Raw genomic sequence first — 24,228 nt, forward strand, 5'->3', positions numbered from 1 at the left:
CTGTAGGACCTCTGCTCAGGAGGAGGAAAGGAGGAAGGAGCGGGCCTAGTTGAGAGGTCCAGGCTTGACTGAGGGAAGAGGACTAGAGCAGAGGAAGGCTCCAGAAGTGAGGGGATCCCAGGGGCACAGGAAGTGCGGATGCCACCCGTGCGCCCGAATCTGCAGGAACGTGGAGGGATCAGGCCGCAAAGGGGACCGGCCCCTAACTAGTGGAGAACTACAAGGCTCAGCTAGAAACCGAGGCTTCTATACTTTCAGGGTGCAGTCGCTCACTGCCGTTGCTATATCGCCAAAAAGGTAGCCATATAGGATACAGGGGATTTCAGGTCGCCCGCCAAGATCCCAGGTTACCGGCTTGGGACACTGGTTGCGAGGCGCAGGGCAGGAGGGTGAGAGCCAGCGCAGGAAGGCACACAGAATGGGGTCCCGTTAAGTACTCCTGAAATACCTGAGGGATTGCTGAACCCCTTCCTTGGTGAACACAGGACGACGTGGGAGGTTACATACCGGTACTGGTGACCTGGAGTCTAACAACTGTGAGTAAACCTTGAAGACTGCACCTCACTGTGTCCTAGCATTATTATCTGTGCCATCCCTGCACTACACTGCACAACAACATCTACCTCATCTATAATCACCACAGCACCGCCCTTGAGCTTAGCTCTACCTGTGGAGAGCAGAACCAACTCTGCTGCATTACCAACAGCTCCAGAGGACTGCTCCGCATCAGCTCCAGCTCCACAGGTGGCATCACGAACATATTCTATAAAAACTATATTCCCTTTTGTTTATTCCCCTTTAATTGACCGCCCTGGGTCACGGACTGGGTCACTGCCACTGTGACATCCCCCAGCATCGACTGGCCCGGCTACCGAGTACCCCACGGCCCAGGGGGCGCATCAGGTACATGTCAAGTCCACATAATCCCAGACTAATTTTACAATTCACATGTAGAGGTGTGAGCACTAAATGTATTTTAAGTTTTTTGGGGGGTTGTTTTGTTGTTGATTTCAACCTCTTTATTAGTTTCCTAAATCAGGCGTATGTATAGGTATATGTGTAAATTAATAATTACCCTTGGAGAATGGTAATTTATCAGTGTGCGGCACGTAGTTGGGAACATGTGAATTTTATAGCCAGTAACCATAAATTATCAATTGTCACTTTTTTTTTGTTGCAGGGATTGCTGTAAATAACCATTGTATTTTTCATTATTGGTTTTGATTAAATATTCTGTGTAATTATTACATCGCATACGATTTCCAAACTGTCAGCGTAAAACCTGCTGCAAGAAGTCATCTGTCTGGAGGTTAAATGTGGTTTTCATGGCTCTTCTGTGTAAACGACGGTCAAGGTTTAACTTGTTAATTATTGTTTAGAAATGTTTTGTAAGTGGGTCAATACTAAAATGATAGATATGAAGTGAGTCTGCATCTCCAGGATCAAATACGTTGTTACATGAGCACCGAGAAGAGATGTCCAAACTTGAAAATGTTTTACACGTTGTGTAACATGCAGTGTGCTGATAAATTGGTGCCTTGGTCATTGACCGTTAAATGGTTTGCCAAGCCTGCTCCGAATGTTGTCCATACCCTAATGGGGAATATATGTGGACCGGGGTTATCCTAATGTGAGATTCTGAAATATTCTGCATTATTGTATGGTCATACAGAGATGTATACAAGTTACTTGTAAAGGGTCGTGAATCTACAAGATGAGACCTCGCTGTAAAACCAATTTGGTGTCCTCACGTTGTTGTCATGTTCAGACACATCTCCGTCTTCTGGTTCCACGTTGTCTTGTGCACTTAGTTAATTATGTGGAAAAATCGGCATTTTGGGAGTCCGATACATGGTTAAAGGAATGGACCAATGCATAAGGGAAAAATTGAGAGGAAAAAGAAAATCTAGCTCAATCACCCCCCAAGAGGAGGAATGGCAGAAATTGGGGCCATGGATCCATATAGGCAAAATAATCCAATAGTGGATTGATGGGCAATCACGTGGAGTGGGGAGCATCGGAGTGGTGCTCTCACTTTATATTTATGATTTTTTTTTTTTAATTAATTTTTTCTACTCCACTCTTATTCACTTCCAGCAAGTAATTGATAGAAGGTAAATTGCTTCTACCACTTGCAATGGATGTTAAATCGACCTAATTTTATTTTCTCCAGTTCTAATTTGTTTTCTGAGCGGACAGAATATACAGAAAATCCCAGCACTGTGATTTCTCATCCTGGCTGCAGACAAATAGACTTACTTTGAAGATTTAAAGCTCCAGTGTCTGTACAGACTGACATGGCAATATGTATTTCTCCGCCTCCAAAGTATATAATATATACACACACTCGCTGGAGGCTGAGCAATGCCAATTGCCTTATATAACCAAATTCATATATATATATATATATATATATATATATGTCAAAAAAATTTATATATTTATATTTATTTTAAAGCGTGTGCATGCATACAATCAATATATTTATATTCTAGTATGTGGAAATTTGTATTTCTTAGACTCAGGTGTATATATACAGTACAGACCAAAAGTTTGGACACACCTCATTTAAAGATTTTTCTTTGTTTTCATGACTATGAAAATTGTACATTCACACTGAAGGATTCAAAACTATGAATTAACACATGTGGAATTATATAGTTAACAAAAAAGTGTGAAACAACTGAAAATATGTCTTATATTCTAGGTTCTTCAAAGTAGCCACCTTTTGCTCTGATGACTGCTTTGCACACTCTTGGCATTCTCTTGATGAGCTTCAAGAGGTAGTCACCGGAAATGGTCTTCCAACAATCTTGAAGGAGTTCCCAGAGATGCTTAGCACTTGTTGGCCCTTTTGCCTTCACTCTGCGGTCCAGCTCACCCCAAACCATCTCGATTGGGTTCAGGTCTGGTGACTGTGGAGGCCAGGTCATCTGGCGTAGCACCCCATCACTCTCCTCCTTGGTCAAATAGCCCTTAAACAGCCTGGAGGTGTGTTTGGGGTCATTGTCCTGTTGAAAAATAAATGATGGTCCAACTAAACGCAAACCGGATGGAATAGCATGCCGCTGCAAGATGCTGTGGTAGCCATGCTGGTTCAGTATGCCTTCAATTTTGAATAAATCCCCAACAGTGTCACCAGCAAAGCACCCCCACACCATCACACCACCTCCTCCATGCTTCACAGTGGGAACCAGGCATGTAGAGTCCATCCGTTCACCTTTTCTGCGTCGCACAAAGACACGGTGGTTGGAACTAAAGATCTCAAATTTGGACACATCAGACCAAAGCATAGATTTCCACTGGTCTAATGTCCATTCCTTGTGTTCTTTAGCCCAAACAAGTCTCTTCTGCTTGTTGCCTGTCCTTAGCAGTGGTTTCCTAGCAGCTATTTTACCATGAAGGCCTGCTGCACAAAGTCTCCTCTTAACAGTTGTTGTAGAGATGTGTCTGCTGCTAGAACTCCGTGTGGCATTGACCTGGTCTCTAATCTGAGCTGCTGTTAACCTGCGATTTCTGAGGCTGGTGACTCGAATAAACTTATCCTCAGAAGCAGAGGTGACTCTTGGTCTTCCTTTCCTGGGGCGGTCCTCATGTGAGCCAGTTTCTTTGTAGCGCTTGCTGGTTTTTGCAACTGCACTTGGGGACACTTTCAAAGTTTTCCCAATTTTTCGCACTGACTGACCTTCATTTCTTAAAGTAATGATGGCCACTCGTTTTTCTTTACTTAGCTGCTTTTTTCTTGCCATAATACAAATTCTAACAGTCTATTCAGTAGGACTATCAGCTGTGTATCCACCAGACTTCTGCACAACACAACTGATGGTCCCAAACCCATTTTTAAGGCAAGAAATCCCACTTATTAAACCTGACAGGGCACACCTGTGAAGTGAAAACCATTTCCGGTGACTACCTCTTGAAGCTCATCAAGAGAATGCCAAGAGTGTGCAAAGCAGTCATCAAAGCAAAAGGTGGCTACTTTGAAGAACCTAGAATATAAGACATATTTTCAGTTGTTTCACACTTTTTTGGTAAGTATATAATTCCACATGTGTTAATTCATAGTTTTGATGCCTTCAGTGTGAATGTACAATTTTCATAGTCATGAAAATACACAAAAATCTTTAAATGAGAAGGTGTGTCCAAACTTTTGGTCTGTACTGTATGTATATAAAATTATCTGCAAAATAATAGCAGTGTGTTTAAACTTACTGAGAAACATCTCAATCCTCATAATAGCATTCATTTCCATATACACAAAGGCACTGGGAACTGTACATTCAATGAAAATATGAACAAAATATAAATTTTTAAACTAAAAAATGAAGAAAAAGGAATAATAGGCTGCTCAAAAAAGTAGCATTGTCTGCATTTCCATTAACAAAGTGGAATATTTATATATATTTCCAGACTTCGGTTTTCTGTTAATCACTGGAGTAATATTTAGTTGTATAACCTATATTTCTTATATCTGCTTAATATCTGTGTGGTATGGAGTCAACTAACATCTGACACCTGCGGACAGATATCCCTGCCCAAGCTGACTGCATTACATTCCACAGTTCTTTTGAATTCTTAGGTTTTTTATCAAAAGCGGCACAATCTCCACAAATTCTCAATTGCATTGGAGTCTGGGGATTGGGGTGGACACTTCATAACATCAGTCTTGTTGGTCTGGAACCAGGATGTTGCCCGCTTGATGGAGTGTTTGGGGTCGCTGTCCAGCTGAAACCCTCATTTCAAGGGCATTTCTTCTTCAGCGTAAGGCAACATGATCTCTTCCAGTATTTTCATATATTCAAACTGGTCCATGGTGCCCAGTATGCGATAACAGGGCCCAACTCCATAGTATGAGAAACCTCCCCAAACCATTCTGCTTGCACCTCCATGTTTTACTGTGGCTTGAATTCAGTGTTTGAGTCGTCTGACAAACTGTCTGCGGCCTTTAGACCCAATAAGAACAATCTTGCTCTCATCTGTCCCTAGAATGTTGCACCACTCCTCTTTAGGCCGGTCAATATGTTCTTTGGCAATCTATAACCTTTTCAACACCTCTTCTTTTCAGCAATGGTACTTTACAAGGATTTCTTCCAAATAGTTTGGCTTCATGTAGGCTTCTTCTGATGGTTGCAGGACTCACAGGTAACTGAAGATCTTCTTTGATCTCCCTGGAGATGATCATTGGATGTTTCTTTACCATTCTTGTGATTCTATAATCTATGCGGATGGTAGTATTTCGTTTCTTACCACGTTTCGGGTTTTGTTTGCCATTTTAAAGCATTGGAAATCTTTTTAGCTGAGCAGCCAATTCTTTTCTGCACTTCTTTGTGTTTTCCCCTCTCCACTCAACATCAACTTCTTGATCAAAACTCTTTCTCCTTCAGTACAATGTCTGGAACGACCCATTTTACTCACTGAACAAGGGCTAAAGCCAGCTGGTACAACATTTGCGGCCCTAGTCTTTAAATAAGGGCCATAATTGAAACCTATTTTTTTCACAGAATGAATGACCTCACTAATTGAACTCTGCACTGCTATTAATTAGGACACCCCCTTTTATTAAATGAGTCAATTATACCCAATTAGCAGCTTTGTGTTTAATTACTGTTTTGATAGAAAAGCTGATACAGCATGAGAAAAAAATCGTGACCTGGCTAAGTACAAATTGCCGTTTCAGCCTGTACGAACATACAATTTATTATACAGAAGTCACTGGATATAAAATTTTGCAAAATGTTTAGTATTGAATCAGGAAATTAAATCCTTCTGTTCTTAGACTTGAGGGTTTTTTTTTATTACTAGACCCAGGCACAATTTTTCATATTTATTTTTTTATCAAGAACGTTTGTACATTATTACATTTATTATTCCATATGGAAGCTGTTAGCATCCATATGTAAATCTGGTTTAAGGCCCTCCTTGATAGGAAAACAAGGAAAGTGGTAGCAGTCTGCACACATTGGCCCCACATGTAGCCACATTGCCTTTTCTTGAACACATTTACTTTATAAAATTGGTGTGTGTTGGGCCCACCCAGGGAAATGATGGAGTAGTCCTCATCCTCTGTACAGAAGTTGGACATTTTTTCCATTAACATTGAAACTTCTGCTGTTACTACAAACACTGGTCATGTCATTAATAAAGTCGTCTACAGTGTTCCCCCAACCCGGCCCTTGGCTCAGGAGCCACATATCGCTCATGGACCCCCTGCATGTTTCTCCCAGGCTGCTCTAAAACATTGTCAAAACTGTACGAGAGTAAAAGCCATATCCCTAGGTCCTATATTTAATAGGATTGCCCCCCTTTTCAATTCATTGGGATAAACAAGATCTAACATATTTATAACAATCTCGCGACCTACTAAAGTTCGGGGACCGCTAGTCTAAAAGGCTGTGAATGATAAAGAACATGATGATCCCCAGTGGGAAGTGATCGGTTTCAGAGTCTTCTTCAGGATGGTCTGTTAACGTCATAGCCATTTATGTCAGTCCCTGGCCCTCTGGATGTGGACCGGTGTCACTATTAATTGTTTGAAAATGCCCTGTACAACACTTTTCTATATGCCCTTTCAGAGTATTTGGGCCCATTTAGGCAACAGTGTGTTTGGGGGTTCCATCTGAAAACCCCTAAAAACAGGACTCCTATCACCGACAGGGCCATAGACTGCAATGACACAAACAAAGCTCAAATGAACTGTATTTTTTTTCTGACCTTGTCCAGTTGTTCAGATCGGCTGAGAAACCTGACACGCTATTTCTATGCCCGTCTGAACAAATGGACAGGGTCAGAAATAAGAATACCAACTTCCCCATCGTTGGTCCATCTGAAACCTGTTCATAGGGGGTTTCAAACAAAGCCCCATAATGCCCTGCAGAAAAAGCAGTGTGAACAGGGCCTTGGGTTTGGGTGGCTTTTGTGAGTCGGAAAGGAGAGCTACTTTGAAGAATGGTCCCATCAGCCGTGAATGACCTGATCGGCCGGTGGCTTGAATTGGTGCCATGTGATACCACGTTTCACTTTTGGAGATTAGAAAAGCCAGAGCCGCATGTTGGGGGTCAGTTTAAGAGGCCATGTCCTCTAATTTCTGCTAAGGTAAAAACGTATTGCCCTCTGTATGAAGTCACATCTACAGATTATGGGATGTCTGACGACTTTGAGGTTGTCCAAGTTGTCCTGTAGCTGATCGCGTCCCTGTGCCGTCCTAGAGCGGCTGGACAGGACATTTTACATGTCGTTGTAAATGGGGTGAGGAACTTTCTGGAGACATTACTTAATTTTGCTGCCTATTAAGTAGTTAGGAATTGGTAGAATTGTGCAATACTTCAGACTTTAGTCATCATTCTCTAGTAAATCGAGTGGAAACCTGGCAGCAGTGATTTATGGCGGGGACAGTAATGCGGTGGATGATGTTTTTCCCGGGTCCTTTGAGTAATGGAATGAGTTAGATCAGGTTTTGGGAGTTACTCCCTGTCCTACGGTTACAATTACTTATTCTTCATTTCCTAATTTTTGTGCTGACTCATCGTTTTGACTTTTTTTGTGTTCGTCAGAAATTTGCTACTAGAGGGTGAGAAGTTTACAGGTTGTGAAGGCAGAATTCCTATAATGTGGGGGGAGAGTCCTCGTACACCGTGTACAGAACATCACTGTACGGCACGCCTGCTTCCCACATACTTTACTGAAAATTTGCCATTTATGGGACTTTTTCATTGTCTTCCTGACAGATGATGTCAGAGGAGGTAAGGATTGGACATGTTGAATTTCAGTGCTCAATCCTTCTTGCTCAGTAGATTAACTGCTGCCACTTACTTTCCTGTCCGCACACATTACACTTGTGCGTGCTCAGAGTGCATGTGTACGGGGGATTGGGAGATATACAGGTAGCTGTCAGTATATGGCCACCATGAATATGACGCTCCATTTCCCACTACATTCCCCACGTCTAAGTTATGCTCATAGAGGTCAAGTTGCAATAGATTTGGGGTTCAAAAGACTAGTCTAGCTGTGCTCGTGTCTAGATTTTCAGAGACTCCTCAGTTATTCATTATTTCATTTATTTTAATCTCGCAATATTTATATTGGCTATTGATCACCTGTTGCCCCTTCCATTTAGGTAGTATGATTCCTGCTGCCACCACTGGAGAAAATTAGACATTACACAGCGCCACCACTGGAGAAAATTAGACATTACACAATGCAGGGTCCTCCAGAGTGAGGAATCTTCCCATATAGCCTCAATTTATTCTGTAAATTGCTGACTTAAATCCATGCGTGGATATGGTTCCCACTGGGCATACATGGAGCAGATTTCCAGTTGGATTGGCAGCATTGTATATGAGATCTCACAAAATCACCTTTACCCTAGCCACTAATGGATGCATGTAAGGATATGTATTACACAAGTACAATGGGTGCTATGTACGGTGACTGGTGGGTCGCTCATCATCACATTGTCCAGGTGCAGATGACACCCAGGTTTATGTGACATACCATTCTGTTCAATAAAGTGACATTTGCATGTTATATAGTAATTCAGAGACAATGAAAAGTTACCATCCCTACAGCTTTAGTGTCATGTACATTTTCTCAGAACTCCACCTATAAGTCAGCATCAAAATAAACTTGAATGCATGTTGCTTAATGTTTTGTGACCCTGGGCGCTCCTTTTAAGTATTTGGTCTTAAACAGTTTTCTGGTTTCTGGCTAGTTTGTATATATGAAAAAACAAACAAACAAACAAAAAAGTTCCTTTACACACTCTCCCCAGGTCCAATGCTTAGTTTCTCAGTCACATTGACAGCGCTTTAGCCAATCAGTGAACACAGCAGCCTGTGCCGCTAACACTGGCCGAGCCGCTGCACTTAGTGATCGGCTACAGCACTATCGGCTTGATGTTAACACCACAAACAATAACAGACACTGATCACAGGTGGTGACTCTGTGTTGGACCAGGGGAGGGTGTGTAAAGTAAAATTTTGACTTTAAAAAAAAAAAAAAAAATACTGCTGGTTGAGAGGGTTTTTCAGAAAGCCGAGAACCCCTTTAACCTGTGTGCAAATGGCTATGTGTTTCTATGAACAGGAAGTAGTTGTCTATAAAGTGTCCTTTTCTATTACAGATTCAGCCGTATGAGAAGATAAAGGCTAAAGGTCTGCCGGATAACATCTCGTCTGTCCTCAACAAGCTGGTCGTCGTCAAGCTCAATGGAGGTTTGGGAACTAGTATGGGATGTAAAGGCCCGAAAAGTCTGATAGGAGTTCGTAATGAGAACACCTTCCTCGATCTCACTGTGAAACAAATAGAGGTGAGCACATCATGTGCGGGGTGGGGTGGGCCCCCGAGGGTCAGTGCCGTCTTGGAACTAATGACCCCTTCATTGGAAACCAGTTGACTTATTTCCAGGGTGAAAGATAATGAGGCCAACTGGGGATATTCAGTGGTGGGAAATGCAGCATCAAACAGGGTGGTTGGGACATTGAGATATAGCACTAACATATTACACAACGCTTCATAGACTTTGCCATCACTGTCCCCATTGGGGCTCACGATCTACATTCCCTATCATTATGTCTTTGAGTGTGGGAGTAAACCGGAGAACCTGGAGGAAACCCACACAAACACTGGGAGAACATACAAACTCCTTGCAGGGATATTGTTGCGTGGTCTTGGTGTGCTCGGGATGTTTGTGTTTATTTGATGGTTTATTAGTGATCCCTAATCTTTTGTACTTTTTGGTTGCCATTTTAGCACTTGAACAAAACGTACAACACTGATGTTCCTCTCGTGTTGATGAATTCCTTCAATACTGATGAAGACACCAAGAAAATCCTACAGAAGTACAGCCACTGCCGGGTGAAGATCTACACTTTCAACCAGAGCAGGTGCAGTATAGCGGCGCTGATGCTTTAGATGACGGGTTTAGTGTTTTCTTATAGCACTTTGGGAAAGATTTATTCCATTGGTTTGCAAATAAAATGTAACAAAAAAGACTGTACATGGTTAAAGATTTTCCATGATAGCATTCCTTGGCATAAGTACCATAATTAAAATACTGTCTATAAAGCTGAGCTGTTTACTGCCATTGTGCGGAAACACCTGACACATCCTGGTTTCTGTCTCGTTATACTACTTTTATACAATGGGGATCTGCTACATAAAGGGCAGCATAAAATATATGACTGATCATAGCCAGGCTTTTTCACTCATTTGTGGCGTTTGTAGTTATAATAATGTTTTCCGGACCAAGAAGAAAATAATCAAGAACTTAACGCTTGCCTCTGGTGAGAAATTAAATCTTGACAGTGCCCTCTGATCCTGCTTTGTCGCCACGATTTTCAGAGCTATATGGTTTGTGCTGCTGACCCCTTTCTTTAATAACACAAAGTTATCCTTGACTACAGTAGAGCTGCAGTCCGGTCATGGTCACTTTACCCGTAAATCTGCAAAATTGCATCATACTTACCACTCTTCGACCTCTGTAGTGTCAGTGTGCTCTGCTGTTCGTACCCCTCTAACTCTGCGGAGAGAGAGAGAGTACGGTTGGGTTTCAACCGTACTATCAAATGATTTTATAAACTAGCAAGTTCACGTAGAGACTCACAAATGGCCAGTAATGACCTGTGTGTAAGAGATTCAAGATCTATTGGCTATATATGTGCTACAGCAGCAGAATTAGTCAGGGAGGAAGTAAAGGGCTGCAGTAATTCAAGTCTTCTTGTTCTCCCCCAAATTGAGGAGTATTTACAGCTAATAAACAGCGTAAATCATCTATTTTTAATTCTAAAACTTAGTTTTGCCTCTTAATGGTTTAAGTATGCCACTGGAGGTAGACATTCAATGGTCACTGTCATTTTAACAAATTTTACATAAATCAATAGTACAAGAAATTATAATAAACTGCAATATATCTTAGCAGAGAATTCAGCTTCTTTCTCCACTTCTCCCCACTCTGAAAAACAGCTATAATTAATCTTGGTCAAAACATAATGCACCTCTCATGGAATCCGTTTACTGCTGCCTATTGAGGTCTATGGAGAGGGAGGAGCAGAGAGAGAGGCAGAGACATACACAGAGCGTGCTGCTTTCTAGTAAGTGTTTCTCATCCCAGAGCAAACCCTGCTCCCTTTTGCTGTGCAGTGTCCTCCATGTTGCTGCTTCTTCACATAGAGATAGTTGAGCAGGACTCCCCCATAATGGGAGACACAGCGGCTCTTCTCCACCCACTAATTCAGGGACAACTGAAAATTAGCAGTCGTGTAAAGGGGGAAACAGGTGAAAAATCCAGTAAATGGAGTACATACTCATGTCAGCTTATTCTGATAATTACTGTTTTATCACCCTTGTAAAGTTTTATACTGCAGTCACTAAGCGACGTGGGAGGCCAGAAAGTACTAATGTTCCCCGAGGCACCAATAAATGTATGATGACGTGATTTTCTCACGTACACTAAAAATAAAGTAGACCATTTTAAGTACAAATATACTGTAAATCAGGAACTCAAGTAATCAAGATGGAGCTTTCATTCCTTTATGGGGTGGGTTTCCAAATGTCTGCAGCAAACGCGTCCTTCCTATGACATTCTCCCACCATGTCCATCTGGAGATCCGGGGCCTGCGTATTGTACTGCTTCCAGCTCTGGGGGCCTCGGAGGATACTGTATACTCCGTACTGACCGGTGTCCTGAATATTTTCCTAGAAACCTCAAAAGAGTAAATTAGGAACAGATCCCGGGAGTGAGCGTCTCCCCTCGCGCTGCGCTAACCAGCAAGGAATGCTTGAGAAGAAGAATCTGCTTGTGTTCGCAGTGAAGCTGGTCTCAGGCGTTCTGTCACTTTGCGTAGAGCCCATGAAATATTAATTTTTCCTGTTTGTTCTTGATTTCAAGCGGATGTCCTTCTGCAAATCAGCAAATCTGTCAATGTGTCATGCTATGAAATATTTTTATAGAACTTTTTAATGAAATTCCTTTTCTTAAGCTCCAACTTTTAGATCAGGAGATGATGATGATGATGGTTCTAATTATGGTTTCTTCGTACATTAGTTTTGCCTCTTTCATAATCGTGAGTGACCTTATAGAAGAGGGGCACTAATGCGCATGTGATACATAAGCCGTTTTATACTTTCATCCTTTTTTCTTTTTCCTGTCCCATAACACTATTATATCCCTTTTCTTCTCGCTGTACGACCACAGGACAGCGGTGGTCACACATGCTCCCTCCTGCGTCACTCAGGGTCTATGGGGCGGATGGAAGCGGCTTCAGACTTTGGATAAAGGGCGTTGTCCACTTTGTGCTCCGTTACCCTTTCCTACAATGCTATGTATCGCAGAGGGAATCGTTCCCTAAACATCTACTTTCTCTTACAGGTATCCAAGAGTGAATAAGGAATCTCTATTACCCATAGCCAAGGACCTGTCCTATTCCGTGGAGAATGCTGAAGCCTGGTACCCTCCCGGACATGGAGACATCTATGCCAGCTTTTACAATTCAGGACTTTTGGACACACTTATAGATGAAGGAAAAGAATATATTTTTGTCTCTAATATTGATAATCTCGGGGCTACTGTAGACCTCTACATCCTCAATCACCTCATGAATCCGCCAAATGGAAAGCGCTGTGAATTTGTCATGGAGGTTACAGACAAGACGAGGGCCGATGTCAAGGTGAATGTTGTAGCTGATGGAATCATCCATCTGGCGATGACTTGTACCCTAGGAAAAAGTGCAAGCGTGACAGAGAGGGATGCATGTATTCATATTATTATTCATCGTAACACACATTAATCATTTGTTTCTTTGCACCATATTGCAAAGGGCATGGGGTAAGGTATTGTCCCTTCTTCCTCTAAAAGATCCCTCCTGGGGATCTCTAGATCCTGCCAACTTTGGAAAGCGACAGGTAGTGATGGGCATTGTGCTATTACAGTACAGTGACACTCAGGGGCGTACATAGAAATCATGGGGCACACACACACACACACACACACACACACACACACACACACACACACACACACACACACACACACACACACACACACACACACACACACACACACACACACACACTAAATAAATAATTGTCGGGGTCACAGAAGAGCAGATCTCACAACTTTCCAGCCTTTACATAGTAATTTTCCTCCTGCTGAAGTCCTAGATTCCTCTTTCATTGCCTCCATAAAGTATGATGCCAATGAAAGTGTCCCTCAAACACAGTATGATAGCCCCATGGTGAATTCCTCCACATGCACAGCATAATGACCCTATTGTACCCCATCTCAACTCCCAAGGCAAAGTATGGTGACCCCCAACACAGTATAATCCCCCAATTGTGACTCCACACAGCCCTCCATACAGTATAATGTGCCTACATGCAGTATAATGGCCCGCACTAGCCCTCCAAACAATATGATGGACCCCACACAAACCTTCACACTGTGTAATGGCCCTCACTAGCCCTCCAAACAGTATAATGGCCCCACACAGCCCTCCAAACAGTATGATGGAGCCCACACAAACCTTCACACCGTATAATTGCTTTCATACAGTATAATGGCCCCACACATAGCCCTCAAAATATTATAATGGCCCCACATAGCCTTCCATATAGTATAATGCTCCCCCCCCCCCCCCCCGTAATCCTCAATATAGTATAATGAACTTCCCATGGTCCTCCATAGAATATAATGCACTCCCCATAGTCCTCCATACAGTATATTACACACCCCTTAGGGTAAAATGCAGCCCCCATATAGTATAATGCACCCCACTGTCCTGCAGTATTATGGGCACCACGTACTCACTGATTTTAAAATACCGTATATTTTAAGTAAACCGACCCGAGTATAAGCCGAGGCCCCTAATTTTACCACACAAAACTGGGAAAACGTATTGACTCGAGTATAAGCCTAGGGTGGGAAATGCAGCAGCTACTGGTAAATTTCCTCCTCCTGGTATGCATTCCTCCCTCATCCCCAATCCTGGTACGTATGACCCCCTCACCCCCCCCCCCCCCCAAACCTAGTACTTATGGCACCCTTTTTTTGTGCTAGGAAATCCCCCTTTTGTCATGTGTTTGCGGCAAACAAAATAATTTTTTCAATTGGATTTAATAAAAAATGTTGCACTGTGTGGCTTTTAACTGCTTTTTTTTTTACCACACGACATTCAACAAAGAGATAGTCTGTGGTCAAATCAGTTGAATGGCGCTCAGAAAAAAAAAAAAAATAGCTGACAGGGTTGAACTCTCCAGATACTGTCAGAACAGCTCACTGACTGACACTCCGTTAACTCATTCTGTAGTCAGCAATATAGAAAGCAAATGGTGCAAAGTTTTTAATGAAACCTAATTGCAAAAATTATTTTTAGTCCCAAATACATGCATTTAAGTTGAATTAAAAATAATAGTGGGCCAAATACTCTTTTATGGACAGATTTGTTTTGGACCTCACTAACAGGGTCGACTATATGGGCAGCGCTGCTGTGCTGTTGTCTTGCCTTCCTTTTTGTGTTAGCTCTTCTTTTTCTGCAGTTGTTGAATGTTTGCTTTGTTATACTGACGTCCAGCACATGTTCTCCGCTCTTCCCCTCCTGTAGGGAGGTACGCTCACTCAGTACGAAGGGAAGCTGCGACTGGTAGAAATCGCTCAGGTGCCCAAGCCTCACGTGGATGAGTTTAAATCGGTGTCAAAATTTAAGATCTTCAACACAAATAACCTGTGGATCTCCTTGTCTGCGATCAAGAGACTGCAAGAAGCCAACGACCTAGACATGGAAATCATCGTTAATCCCAAGGTAAGTTTACAAGTTTTTTTGCACACAACGTTAGAAGTTGTGTCCATGCTGCTGTGGTGCAAATAAAATATCCCCTGGTGCCAATGTCCTCGCAGACCCTGGATGGAGGACTGAACGTCATTCAGCTGGAGACCGCCGTCGGAGCCGCTGTGAAGAGCTTTGATAATTCACTGGGCATCAATGTTCCTCGAAGCCGCTTCCTGCCTGTGAAGACCACGTCTGACCTGCTCCTGGTCATGTCCAACCTGTACAGCCTTAATGCAGGATCACTGACCATGAGCGAAAAGCGGGAATTCCCCACCGTGCCTCTCACCAAGCTGGGAAGCTCCTTCACCAAGGTGAGGCAGTGTCCATGTCCATGGTCATACATGGGTCGCCTTTATTGTGTTGTCATGAACTCCACCGCTCTCCTCCTAGAAGAAGTGCTTAGATAAAGTGACATCAGACCTAGAAAATAACGAGGACATTAAGCCAGACATTCTGTCTTTACCGCCTTTTATTCTGCAGCAGTTACTGCATGATCCCGAGGTAGCCAGTATTGTGGAAATCCTGCAGATAATAGATCACTTCAGATTTTGGCTGATGGACAGTGTGTCCTGCCACCATATTTTTTTTATCACCTGCAGACTTTCCTCATAGAGGTTAGCTTTATGGGGAAAGCCCGTATGCGAACCCGCCAGAGAAATTGACTTGCTGCGGTCTGGAAAGTCAGTTTCCGCGGGTGAGCCGCAGACGCATAGTGGACATGGGATTTCTACAAATCCCATCCACTATGCTGTAACACCTGGTCGTTGCGGTTTGACGCTGCATAACACACAGCTTCCAAACTGCAGCGGCTCCTGACCGCGAGCACATACCCGAAGGCAACTAAGCAAAGTGATAAGTATAATAAAAACACCACCCGTGTCCCCAGGAAAAAAAAAAGTTTTAAAAGTAAAGTTTATCACCACATTCGTGAAAGTCTGTTTAACCTGTACGTTAAATGTTGTATAAAAAAAACTATATTGCTTTTTGTTTTTTGTTACTGAACCTCCCATAAAAAGTGATAATTTTGGTATGTGCTCCAAAATAGTGCAGTTAAAAAAAAAAAAATTACAGCTCAGCACACAAAAAACAAGCCCTAATACAACTCCATCAATATTATTATTTTTATCAAGAAACTGAAATGAAACCCCCTCCCCCAATATTTTTTTACCAGCCCCATAGATGTGTGGAGTTTGGTGGGGTCTACGCATCTGCTCTAGTTGGGACGAGGTTATCCTGATGGCCCCCATCATATGCATTGGGCGCATGTCATTATTACAGATTAGATCAGCAGCTGCCAGACAACCTTCCCACCTCTTATCACCTTGGACAGTAGTGAGGTAGAATCCTTGTTGCCCCCTGTACGTGGGCCGGGCCTCATGGTTATTAGGTAATTATCAGATGTGCCGCCCACGATATAAAGCCCTCGGAGCGCTTTAATGACATTTGTTATGATCCTGTTATATTGGCCGGTGCCCATACATCCTTACACCTGTCACACCGTCACTCCTCTCCCCTCCGGGCGCGAGCTGTCAGCTGTAACATCACTAATGTTCCATGTCGCTGGGCGTTCGAGACAGGACATCTGGTAAGGCATCGCCGTGCTCCGTCCTGAGACGAGTGTGTTATTTCCACCGTGCTGTGACATTCGCACCCAGTGACTTCACCTCTTTCTTTATTTTTAGGTGCAGGACTACTTGAAGAGGTTTGAGAGTATTCCAGATATGCTGGAGCTGGATCATCTCACAGTGTCTGGAGACGTGACCTTCGGGAAAAATGTAGTGTTAAAGGTGCATATGGAGCGTCTTCGCTCCACTTCTCATCATAATGTTAGGTGCTATTGTTGTATCGTGCGATGTCCATGATGACAAATGGTGACGTTGCTCCTCCAGGACAATGGAGGTGGAATGACAGGCTGAAAAGCAAACAAGACGTGATTGTTTAAGGCTCAGCATTGTTGTACTGGGCAGTATTACAGCTGCTCCGTAAGGAAGTAACCACACAATCCAGCTATTGTAGGAAGATTTCAGTACTGTGTGTGTGGCACCGGACCTGGTACTGTGTGTGGCACCGGACCTGGTACTGTGTGTGTTGGTGGCACCGGACCTGGCACTGTGTGTGGGTGGCACCGGACCTGGTACTGTGTGTGTGTGTGTGTGTGGCTCCGTCTTTAGGCATCAAAATTAAATAAGCAGACTTTTTAGTAGTTTTATTTTCTTACAGTATTGTTTTGTTTTTTTTGTATACATCAGGACAAAATTTTTGTTTTCTACATCCACAAAAACAAATATTTTATCAGTCTGCAATTTGCAGATTCATGATCCCGCACTTCCAAGTTCTCATTTATCACAAGGCAGCTGAAATCCTGCTCTCTCGACTGCAAAACCTCTCGTGCCGCCCGCACACTGCACTTATGGATTTATCAGTACAGGGGCGATAAGTGCCAATCATATTTCACCGTAGGGGAGGGCGGAGCTGCCAGGAATCCGGCACTTGGTGTAATTTTTAGCCAATGACTGTGTGCTTTTCATGGGTGATAGTTGACACGTTTTGTAGCATGTGAAGCATGCGTCTTTTTATGTGAGGTTTGTATATGAGCGCTGCACAGATAGGTGAGAGGTGAGTTGATATTTTTACTGCACATTCACAATGGGATATATAATTTCTCTTTTAAAATGGCACTCCAGCAAGTTTTGCACATTCAATGCAAAACCACCAGCAATATTCTACCTGTGCTGTAATGTGTTACATACTTTATTCCCGTTTTGTTATGGTCCGCTCGGTCATGTGATCTCCGTCTAACCAACAGTCCAGTATATACTCTGTTGTGTAGACAGGGGCTCTGTCTCCGTGAACTGTTTCCTCCTGGCCGCTCTCAGCCCCATGTAACTACACCCTCCTTATTCTTCTGTATGTCCCTCCTTGCTATTAAAGTCATTATTTCTGCATTAAGTAAGAGAGCAGTGCTATAGTAAAAGCCACCCCTTTTGCTTTTTGAAACTGACAGGGAGAAACCTATTACAAGCAGGGTGCAGGGAGGCAGACTGAAGCTGAAAAATTGCTATCCCCTGCCTTGAGCTGTATTCCATGTCATTAAGCCATTACTGCTTCCATCAGAGGATCCAGCAGAGCATGTGCAGCGTGACCAGACACCACCGTCCTCTGTAAATTTAGAAGCATCATTGGGACTGTAGACTGCAATTGGGCAACCATATAAGAAGGAATGAAAGGATCAGCATGGCAAGCATCCTAGACATGGCAGATACACAAGCAGAAAACAAGAGTTTCTTTATAACTCTTACCTTACGCTACACTATATAAAGTGCTGCTTTAGGGTTTGAAAAGTTGTTTTTTTTCTTTATCTGAGGAGGAATATGACGCTGAGATGCAACAAATATTACAGGCAATTCCTGTGCCATGCTCTGCCCCCTTAGAATAACTCTCTATAACGCACACATTGTTATAATGCAAAAGTATCAGATGGTTGATAACCCTTTTAAAGCAATAAGTTCAAAACACACAGAAAAAAAAGTTTTTATTTTTTTTTTTTTATTAGAATTTACAAAACTGTATCAACATACAATATAGACTGGTCAGAAACTTGGCCTGACACCAAGCAAAATGCAAAATAAACCTTCCATTTTGATTACTTTCTTGGGCCGGCATGTGCCTTGAGATGTGCTCTAACATGGCTGGCTGCTTGACTAAGTTTTTTTTTTTGTTTTTTTTTTTGTTTTTTTTTTACTTCATCCAGCTTTCCTCTCCATCATTTGGTTTGCAAAGTCAGAGAAGAGGGCTGGCTTAGCTAGTGAGCTGAGCCACACAGCCAGCCTCCTTCATGCAGATCACTAGTCACGAGCCAACACTGGGAGCTGGAAGGAATCTTTGTATCTGAATAAACGCAGAGGCAATGGGACTGAAAAAAAAAAAATGATGATCCATGCAAATCTGATCACTTATTAATGAGCGAACCTCCTACCTGCTCCAAGCTTAGATTTTGGAGTCCCTATAACAAACTTTCCCTTTCTTCTCTTCTAGGGCACAGTCATAATTATTGCAAATCATGGAGACCGGATCGACATCCCGCCGGGTGCAGTATTAGAGAACAAAATAGTGTCTGGAAACCTTCGGATCCTGGATCACTGAACGCGTCACTGCACAAACTTACTTCTTCCAAGTTGTGTACAGTAACTCTTAACACGGATGGCTGGTTACTATCTGATCTGAGCGCTGTGGTCTCCACTGTGCTGTCAGTATTGTAGTTCTGTGTTCTCTGTAGTCTTTATTTAAGAAAAAAGCCCAATTATATTTGGAAGCAATAAATAAAATATTTAGTAATGTAATAAAATAAATATATCCTGGTAATGTGCAATACCGTCCCGAATTGTGAAAAATAAAAGGACAAACCTAACCTTGTGTACGACTTTTTTTTTTTCTTTTTTTTTTTGGAAGTTTGTGACTTCTCATAAAATTCTAATAAATATATATATATATCTCAATGTTCTCAGTTCTATCAAATGTATCTATATTCTTTATGCTTGAAATTGGCATGTCTAAAAAATAAATATAATAAAAATGTTACATTACAATGTACATTAGCAGCAATAGATTGATTCAGACCCAGACTTTTGTATGGGCGCATCTAATGAGCGTGTGCAGAGGTCATTGTGAAGGGAGCAGGGGCAACTGTATCATCTATTGTGAATGGTGGGGTTCTGTTATCAGCTGAGTATGGAGGTGTTACCAGCCATTGTAATCCTGCCTCTGATGATAAGGAAACTTCTGTAAAATCTAAATTGTCCCTGTTGGCCAATATGAAAATTTTCAAGATTTTATTTTTATTTGGTAAGGTTTCATATCACTATCTTAAGATACTGATATGAAATATTACCAAATAAAAAAAAAATGCATGTAACACAAAAACCTGATTTAAACAATAGATAATTTTTTGATGATACATTCCCTTCAAAAAATCATGGTAATGTTTTTGCTGATTGTTTTCTTGCTATGTTTAGTTTCATCTGTACACCACACACCAATTCTACTCGTACTTTGCTTCATACTTAAATTAATGCTTCAGCCCTTTACGTCCTCCCTGCTGAAGTCTGCAGTAAAATCAGATTGAGATTAAAGGGGTTGTTGACTAGTGTTCAACAGTTTTATTAATGGACTTAGGGTGATATAAAAGTTAAAAAATCATGCTTTCCTAGTAGACCAGCTCCTGTCCTGTCTTCTGCTGTGATTCCAGGTCGGGCTCTTGGCTTCTTCTTCCAGTGGGTCATTATGTGACCCTTTCCTCTGACTTTGGCTGCCGCCTGTGACATTCTGTCCATCATTGGCTGCTAATTGTAGCGGTCGTGTGACTCCTCCCTGCTATAAGAGGAACCTTGATGCCCGGTGGGGGGATGCTTGCAGCAAAAGAGAGGAGCAGCAGCAGTCCAGACGGTGATTTTGTTGTATTTTTTTTTTACCTTTAATTTTACTTGGAAGCCAAAATGGGCCAAAGAAATGTCTCTGTATATACTTCTGCAGAGGTATGAACCTGGGGACCTCTCTGCAATTGATGAATATTGTGACATTTATTAGTGTCTAATCTCCACATTTCTCTTGCAGTTTCCGCCCATAGACAGAGTGTGTAATAGTTTCAGTTATTTTTAAGATTTCACCATTACATTGAGATCTGTGCTGTGATATTAGGTGTGGCACCGGCCTATTCATTACACTGGAATCTGACGACAATGCCTTCTCAGAATAAGAGGGGTGCGACGGAAAGTCAATGAGTTACGCTCCTTGCTATTACTTTTATTATGATAGGTGAAACAGCCGAGTTATGCAATATACCTCTTTCTGATGTCGGCAGCTGAGGAAAGTTTCCAGCTGGCAGAAAAGCGTCTTTCGTCATTAACAGCGTTGCATCAATCCGGCAGTCTCTTAACAAATCGTAGACTTATCAGGCCTTCCGAGTATAGACTTGTTCACAAACTGGCAGAACAGGAAGGTACAAAATTCTTTAAATCCCAGTGAAAAACCTCACGGAGTAAATACCTTCCAGGTTACATGGAATTTCTATCTAGCAATGCCTTTCCAGCAATAATGCTGATCCCAGTGGTACTAAGATCAGGAAGGACCAGGCAGGAGTAGTCCTGATAGCCCCATCCTGACCCAAAAGACCGTGATTTTCATGGATGAGGTTAATGTCGATCTCCAATCCACTGATCTTATCAGAGATCCTGGATCTACTCATCCAAGGTCCAGTGGGGCTTCCCTTCATTCAGAGAGGGTTTAATATCCACTAGCATGCTTAGGCCACGACCCCACTATCAGTATTTGGTCAGTATTTTTTCTCAGGAGTGGGAGCCAAAACCAGGTGAGGAACAATCAGAGAAAAGGTATAATAGAAACAAGTCACCAATTCTGCATTTATCACCCACTCCTGGTTTTGGCTCCCACTCCTGAGAAAAAATACTGACTGAATACTGATAGTGGGGCCGTGGCCTTTAAGTGCAGGTCTTGACCTTAGGAGCATTGTATAACTGAGACTTGGCCGGCAACAGATGGATAAGTAGATTTATTAAAGCATGTGATGAAGACCAATTCCTAGTCCAAAGATTCCACCTTGGGCTCTGAACCTGGTGCTGGAGGCGTTAACCATCATCCCCATTGACCCGTTAGAGGTCTCATAATTATTTTTTTTGTATGGTTAACAAGACAGCCATCCAGTGTGGATTGTTCACCGATCCAGTTAACGAAGAAAAAAATGTATCTGTGCCTGATGAAAATAGCATTAAATGGGATGCTTTACCATTTTCCAGTCCTATGGATGAATTGGATGCCCAAAGTGCCTCCTACCACAAAAAACTGCTTTCATTGAGGCCTCGTTCTCATGTCTGTGTTTAAACACATACATGAAAACATGGTACCGTTATCACCAGTGTCGTTTTTGTTACCAGTAGTGTGTCACCAGTGTTTTTTCACAGATGGATAAAGAAATAAATAAATTACAAAGCGTCTCCTATACTTTGCAATGTTAAGCACAGATGGCACATGAATGTCATCCATGTCCTGTGTTTTTCACTGACCCATAGACTTGTATAGGCCCTTTTCATCAATGCTGCCAGAAGAATCGGACATATAAATAGCATCATAGATTATTATGGGTATGTGTGGTATACTTGGTCAGGGGGAGGGGGCTGATACCACACTTGCGTGCCATAGGAATGTCTGAATGAGGCCTTACGCAGTATAGTCGCCAATGCTAAACTGTATCAACAACACGTGATCCAACAAGATATATTGCGCCATCTAGTGACTAAACATACTTTAATATAGAAAAAAATAGTTGAATGTTTCAAACCTACTAAATACTCATTCTCGATTTAATTGGCTTGTGCAGACTTTGTTGCTGATTTCACACTTCACCTGTGAGAGACAGAATCTAACAATAAAGTACAGTATGTCACATTATGATTTTAAAATAATTAAATTGCATTTTATTACATAAAATAAGTACTTGATCACTTATCAACCAGCAAGAACTCTGGCTCTCACAGACCTGTTAGTTTTTCTTTAATAAGACATAGTAACATAGTTTTTAAGGTTGAAGGAAGACTAAGTCCATCTAGTTCAACCCATAGCCTAACATGTTGATCCAGAGGAAGGCAAAAAAAAACCATGTGGCAAACACTAAGCTCCACATTGGGGAAAAAAATTCCTTCCCGACTCCATACGACAATCAGACTAGTTCCCTGGATCAACGCCCTATCAAGGAATCTAGTATATATAACCTGTAATATTATACTTTTCTAGAAAGGCATCCATGCCCTTCTTAAATTTTAATAGTGAATCACTCATTACAACATCATGCGGCAGAGAGTCCCATAGTCTCACTGCTCTTACAGTAAAGAATCCGCGTCTGTGATTATGATTAAACCTTCTTTCCTCCAGACGTAGAAGATGCCCCCTTGTCCCCGTCTCAGGCCTCAGAGTAAAAAGATCAGTAGAAAGGTCTTTGTACTGTCCCCTCATATACTTGTACATAGTAATAAGATCACCCCTAAGCCTTCTTTTTTCCACAGTAAATAATCCCAAGTGTAATAACCTGTCTTAGTATTGCAGACCCCCCAGTCCTCTAATAACCTTGGTCGCTCTTCTCTGCACCCGCTCTAGTTCAGCTATGTCTTATACACCGGATACCAGAACTGTACACAGTATTCTAAGTGTGGTCGCACTAGTGACTTGTATAGAGGTAAAATTATGTTCTCCTCATGAGCATCTATGCCTCTTTTAATGCATCCCATTATTTTATTTGCCTTTGCAGCAGCTGCCTGACACTGGCCACTAAACGTGAGCTTGTCGTCCACCAATACACTCAGGTCTTTTTCAGTTACAGTTTTGCCCAGTTTTTTACAATTAAGCATATAATTATACATTTTATTTCCTCTGCCCAAGTGCATTACCTTACATTTATCCCCATTAAAGCTCATTTGCCATTTATCAGCCCAAGCTTCTAGTTTACATAGATCCTCCTGTAATATAAAAAAGACATCCTACTCTGCACTCATTACCTGTATTAATTGCACCTGTTTGAAGTCGTTATCTCTATAAAAGACACCTGTCCACACACTCAATCACACTTCAACCTCTCCACCATGGCCAAGACCAAAGATCTGTCTAAGGACACAAGGGACAAAATTGTAGACCTGCACAAGGATGGGATGGGCTACAGGACAATAGGCAAGCAGCTTAGTGAGAAGGCAACAACTGATGGTGTAGTTATAAGAAAATGGAAGAAACACAAGATAACTGCCAATCTTCCTCGGTCTGGGGCTCCATCCAAGATCTCGCCTAGTGGGGTAAGGATGATTCTGAGAAAGGTCAAGAATCAACCCAGAACTACACGGGAGGACTTGGTCAATGACCTGAAGAGAGCTGGGACCACAGTCTCAAACATTACCATTAGTAACACACTACCCAGTCATGGATTAAAATCCTGCAGGGCATGTAAGGTCCCTTTGCTCAACAGCACATGTCCAGGCCCGTTTGAAGTTCGCTAATTACCATCTGGATGATCCAGAGGAGGCATAAGAGAAGGTCATGTGTGCAGTGGAACAAATAAGAAAATATAACTTTTAATGATATATAAAATTGCAATACACTCAATCCACCGTGCTTGTGTGCAGTCTACCCAAGTGTGCCTGCAGAAGCAGGACACACCATGGATATTAATAGACCTAAAAAGGACAACGAAGTGTCCAGAATCAGCTCATAACATATAGAGGTACTAAACTCACTAATCTCACCACCTATTTCAAATCCCAAGCTGAAGGAAGAGGGCATAAAAAAGTAAACCAAAAGGGAGAACACCCCCTTCATAAAGTGCAATCAGTTATACACTGCTCAAAAAAATAAAGGG

The 24,228-nt window shown here is 42.1% G+C and overlaps 1 protein-coding gene across 2 annotated transcripts in view; it reads left to right on the forward strand.

Annotated features, from left to right (window-relative positions):
• Positions 1-19,227, forward strand: part of UGP2 (UDP-glucose pyrophosphorylase 2) — a 98,154-nt gene extending 78,927 nt beyond the window's left edge. For both annotated transcript variants that reach the window (XM_073672150.1, XM_073672149.1), the window contains exons 4-10: positions 9,119-9,304; positions 9,748-9,881; positions 12,365-12,662; positions 14,595-14,792; positions 14,888-15,130; positions 16,502-16,606; positions 18,855-19,227. In XM_073672150.1, the coding sequence (XP_073528251.1) occupies positions 9,119-9,304; positions 9,748-9,881; positions 12,365-12,662; positions 14,595-14,792; positions 14,888-15,130; positions 16,502-16,606; positions 18,855-18,962 (1,272 nt within the window). In that variant the 3' untranslated portion in view covers positions 18,963-19,227. The remainder of the gene's footprint in view (positions 1-9,118; positions 9,305-9,747; positions 9,882-12,364; positions 12,663-14,594; positions 14,793-14,887; positions 15,131-16,501; positions 16,607-18,854) is intronic.
• The last annotated feature ends 5,001 nt before the right edge of the window (positions 19,228-24,228 follow it).

This window comes from Phyllobates terribilis, unplaced genomic scaffold (genome assembly GCF_046119375.1).
Source record: "Phyllobates terribilis strain yellow unplaced genomic scaffold, ASM4611937v1 Scaffold_3__8_contigs__length_932513732, whole genome shotgun sequence".
Lineage (NCBI taxonomy): Eukaryota > Metazoa > Chordata > Amphibia > Anura > Dendrobatidae > Phyllobates > Phyllobates terribilis.